The sequence below is a fragment of the Thunnus thynnus genome, chromosome 4 (assembly GCF_963924715.1).
Source record: "Thunnus thynnus chromosome 4, fThuThy2.1, whole genome shotgun sequence".
Classification (NCBI taxonomy): Eukaryota; Metazoa; Chordata; class Actinopteri; order Scombriformes; family Scombridae; genus Thunnus; species Thunnus thynnus.
This window is the reverse complement of record NC_089520.1, coordinates 12,205,667-12,210,306: the sequence shown is the minus strand read 5'-3', so window position 1 is coordinate 12,210,306 and position 4,640 is coordinate 12,205,667. Positions and strand designations below refer to the sequence as shown.

General features: G+C 38.6%; 1 protein-coding gene across 2 annotated transcripts; it reads right to left on the bottom strand.

The window, feature by feature from the left end:
- Window positions 1–371: 371 nt before the first annotated feature.
- On the bottom strand, window positions 372–4,117 carry LOC137181207 (uncharacterized). Of its 2 annotated transcripts, none has more exons than XM_067586751.1 (3): window positions 3,441–4,117; window positions 2,043–2,253; window positions 372–1,313 (listed from the first exon to the last, which is right to left on the bottom strand). In XM_067586751.1, the coding sequence occupies exons 1-3, from the start codon at window positions 3,480–3,482 to the stop codon at window positions 640–642; spliced, it is 927 nt and encodes a 308-aa protein (XP_067442852.1). In that variant the 5' UTR covers window positions 3,483–4,117; the 3' UTR covers window positions 372–639. The 2 variants fall into 2 exon arrangements, with proteins under 2 accessions (XP_067442852.1, XP_067442851.1); XM_067586750.1 differs by having other exon boundaries at window positions 3,503–4,113.
- Between the last annotated feature and the right edge of the window lie 523 nt (window positions 4,118–4,640).

Sequence of the window (4,640 nt, the reverse complement as noted above, 5' to 3'; positions counted from 1 at the left end):
AGATATAAATAGCCACCTACTGGCGACTCAAGGGGAATTTGGTATTAAAGGACAATTTTTCAAGACTGTCTTAAAACAAGTCACTCAGGTGCCCCAATAAACGTTGAAATAGATTTTTCTTGCCATAATAATTCCTCCTTTTCATACTGGCCATTAGAAGATCCCTTCATAATGCATTTACAATGTAAGTGATGGGGGACAAAATCATGCTAGTTCCTTTTGCCCCACACTATACCTTTTCCTACATGGAATACCTTAATGAACGGCTCCATACTGTTGTTTTTGCATAGAAGTCAGTAATTATGCAAACCACAGACATCTATAATGCAAACATTTACATACACACTCAAACACACACAAGAATGCATCCATAAACACAAAATGAGGTTTATTGGACACAATTTTGCTACATTTATTTTAAGGCAAAGAAATAAATACATTCAACACTGTGCACAATGCATATTTGTCACCGTTTTTTGTCTCATACTGTATATGTTTGTCCTCATGAAGTAGCTGAGGAAATTGCCTAATCTTGTGTCTCTGATGAAGTATTATCCCCTCTCAGACGCGTTATGCTCCCGGGCAGATTGATTTTGCAACTGTGTTGGTGCATAGCATTATCAACACTAGTAACTAGCTCTATTGCATCACCATTGCTACACAGGGGCCATTTAAGCCAACAGTGGTTTGTAAACAATCTGCTAATTCAGTGGGTGCTTTTTCCTCTGATGCAGCATCCTGTTCAAGTCTTTTGTTCTTCACTGAAGTCCTCTTTTTCAGACATCTTAATGATGGCAGTGGTTGGTTCTGTGCCCTCAGCAACATGTATCCCTGAACTCCACAAGTGGCCAGCAGCTGTCTTGCCTTCTCCATGGTCTCGATGGACCACTTCACTCCTCTGTCGCTCTTTTGCTCAAGTCTCTCCATCTGATTAGCGTTGAAGACTTTCTCGATGTTCTGGATAAGATTTTGTTTCTCTCTTTCTAGTTTGTGTTTCTCCCGCCTTTCTTTCACAACGGCTTTAAGCAGCATCAATATTCTCTCGTCCTTCTTTCGGATGATGTTTTTAAGATGTGCTATTTTACAATCCACAGAGTCAGTGTTTTCCACAGGTGTGGAGTATTGTGTCTCAGGCTCTACACACTCACAGTGCTCATCAGCTCCTTTCAGTTGTGGTTCCTCTGAGGTGTCACATTGAGCTGCTGTAAAATCCTGGTCATCCAACACACACAGAAACTCACAATGTAAAGGGAGTCCAAAGCATTCAGGTTTCAGTATGTTCTCTACTGGGTCTTCATCCACACTAAAGGGATCTGCAATTGAAGAAATGTACATTGTAAAATGGCAATACAAATGACATTAGATCTATGTTATCATCATAATTATAACTCTCATGTGTATAACCAAGAACATCAGTTCAGTTTTGAAACACAATATGTATAAAAATCCCCAGAAGCATTAAATTGTACCGCCAACTAAAGAATGAAACATAAACTCTAAGCTGCCAAATAAACTAATTTTTCTTGAGAAAAAAAAAAGCATATTATATTATAGCATTAAAGCATTATATTATATTTAATTGGTTCCAAGGAAATCCCCCAATGAATAGTGGTATTTATAGAGAAACTTTTACTTCTTCGAATGGAAAGCTTCAGTATCGAGATAAAAGGTAGTAAGAGCAGCTCCGTAAATGTACGGCAGTGTTGCCCAGTGATGTACAATAAGTGACCTGATTTAAAGATGGATGAGCACACTAGACTCTAGGGTTCCTGTCTATATCATGAGTGGATTTACTTGTACACAGTGACATATAAGGAATGTGTAAGTTCATTTAGATTTATTATTTATCCTCATCTCTTTTACTTTCTTTTTCAATCTTTTATTTTTGTCTTAATACCTTTTAAAATTATTTTTCTCTTTATTCTCAAACCTGTAATATATGACTATTTCATAACTAAGACTAAGATGATCTGCTTCCAAAGAAACTTTCACTGGATGAACAGTATTTTTTGTTTAGGATAGTAACCAAACTTCAGTCTCACCACTGTCCTCTGTGTCTGACGGCTCCTTCTCCACACTCTGGCTGTAGGAGTGTTCAACACTGTGTCTCTCCAGCACAGGAAACTGGACCTGTGTTTTGTTCAAAGTCTTATTTTGTGGGAAGTGGGTGAACTTGGTTGGTACAGCGTTTGGCTTCAACTTCCGCAGGTTGTCCATGCGCCTGGATTCGTACTGTGACTCCTCAAAGTGGTCCTAAAAACAGAGACATATGTAATGCAGATATGTTTTACCACCAACAATAAGCTTGTTCACAGTAGATTCACACGATAAAGCAGACTAAGCTTTTGTTTATCTGTCTTGCTGCCACTTTTCTGGATCTACAAAGTGTTTGGCTGCATCTCACAATATGCCTATTATCAGACTGTCAAAATGAAATGAGTAACATGCAAGCTGATGTTAATGGGAACAACAGTTGTAAAGCAGCAGTAACCTGACACCAAACAAACATCACTGTTTAAACTCACTCTTGAGTAAACAGGTAAAAATATCTCAGGAAATGTTTCTCTTGTATCCCAATGTAAAGCCTTTAAGCTGTGGAAATACAGCCAAACAGTTTCTTACTCCAGGCAAGCAAGTGGCAAATCAGGTTTTTCTTATATACTGCTGGAAAAATCCCTGTGAAATGGTCAAGCATAAATCTGTTGTTCAATTCCCGATTCTCAAATACTACAATATGATTAGTTGATTATTCTGCTAACAGAAAAAGAATGAACAATTATTTTATGATATATTATAACTAAGACTCTGAATGCTAAACACTTAATGGTCCCACTTGTCTCTGTTTTAGGCTATTATAAACTGAATATCTCTGGGTTTAGGACTGTTGTTGGTCAGACAAAAGAAGCAATATGAGCATCGCCTTTTATAGACGAAAAATGTATCAATTAAATGAAAAGTAATCAACTGACTAAATGATAATGCAGTTAGTTTTCATAATTAGTTAGTTGCCAAGGGCATCAAAATGTCCAGAAATTAGTGATTGTGCATCAAAATAGCTTGATCCTTTCAGAGACATCGGTGTCAGCTCCAGCATCTTTCCTCATATGCTGTTGCTAAGTAACTAGTGACCACTGGCTCCGTGGCAACCAGGCTGTCACTAAGGGTTGTAATGCTTGACAGCTCAGCATATAGCTGTCTGCAGATTACACGTCTTGTTTGCTCTGAAAACTGCAGGAATAATGTATCTACAATACATCCTAGTCAAACTACTGTTTACGGCGATTAATACAAAAGTGTCATGGTGGTATAATCAGCTTAAAACGGATGCCACACTTATCCAGCTCCATAAACACCTTTTCTCATGACATTATCAAAACTCCATCACCAATACTGATGTGAATAACTCTTATATTGTCATTCAGCGGTGTTTGTACTCTTACATGAAGTACTACTGAGGTTTGTGGGACGAGATGATGAAGCATATTTGGAGAAAGCGGATCACCTCGCACAGCCTCGAGCTGTCGTGCGCTTTCCAGTTGCGCCTCCCAACCATCTTTTCCCAGATCTCTCTTCTGACGGGATCACGAGGGAAACAGTGCAACTTCTTGCCCCTCTCGTTACGACTAGAGCAGCCTGTAGCCGAACAACCTCCCATGATGACACTCAAATCTCCTACTTCCTCTACCTCTGGGGCCACCGTTAATAAAAAGCGACTCTTCTCCGAACTGACAACCGACTTCAGCGGTCACACAAGTTACACCTTCCTGCTCATTGACACCCTGACAAGATACAAACATATGAAAACACGTGTTGTCCAAATTGTGTGGTTATTTTGCTCTATCCGGTCACGCCACATGATTTTTTTTTTTTTTTAGCTTTTTTGTTTCGCTGATGTTCGCTGTCACGTGACGTATAACTTCTCCCTGATGCTGTGTTCAGGTAATGTCGGAGTTATGAGGATTACTAGTCTGACTTGTAAAAATGGGGCTCACCTATTACCATCCAAGTCGTAATTATGACTGAGAGACACAATGGGAAACATACCAAACAAAGTTTTTTTCCTCTGAAAATTATGGTATATCGTGCTTAGTAATGCTTAAAGAACGGGTTCACAATTGTTCAAGTATCTTAAGACAATAGTCAGGTTCCCAAATGAACACTGAAATAGATTTTTATTGTTGTAGATAATCATTCTTCCCTTTCATACTGGCCATTAGTAGATCCCTTCATAAAGCACTTACGATGTAAGTGATTGGAGCCAAAATCCACAGCCTTTCTTCTGTGCAAAAATGTATTTAAAGGTTTATCTGAAGCCAATATGAAGGGAAATAAAATGAGTGACTTTTGTGATAAAAAAAAAGACTGGAAATGTGGCAGATATCCATCTGATATGACTAACTCAGACTGCTGAAGCCTCATATAAGCATATACGTTTCAGATAAACTTTTAAATGCATTTTTGCACAAAATAAGTGTGGAGACACTGTGGATTTTGACCCTCATCACTTACATTGGATCTCTTAATAGCCAGCATGAACAGGAGGAATGATTACAACGAGGAAAACGTCTTTCAGTGTAGATGTGGGCATCCGACTGTTTAAGAATTGAAAAAATTGTGAACCCGTCCTTTAAGCATATAGG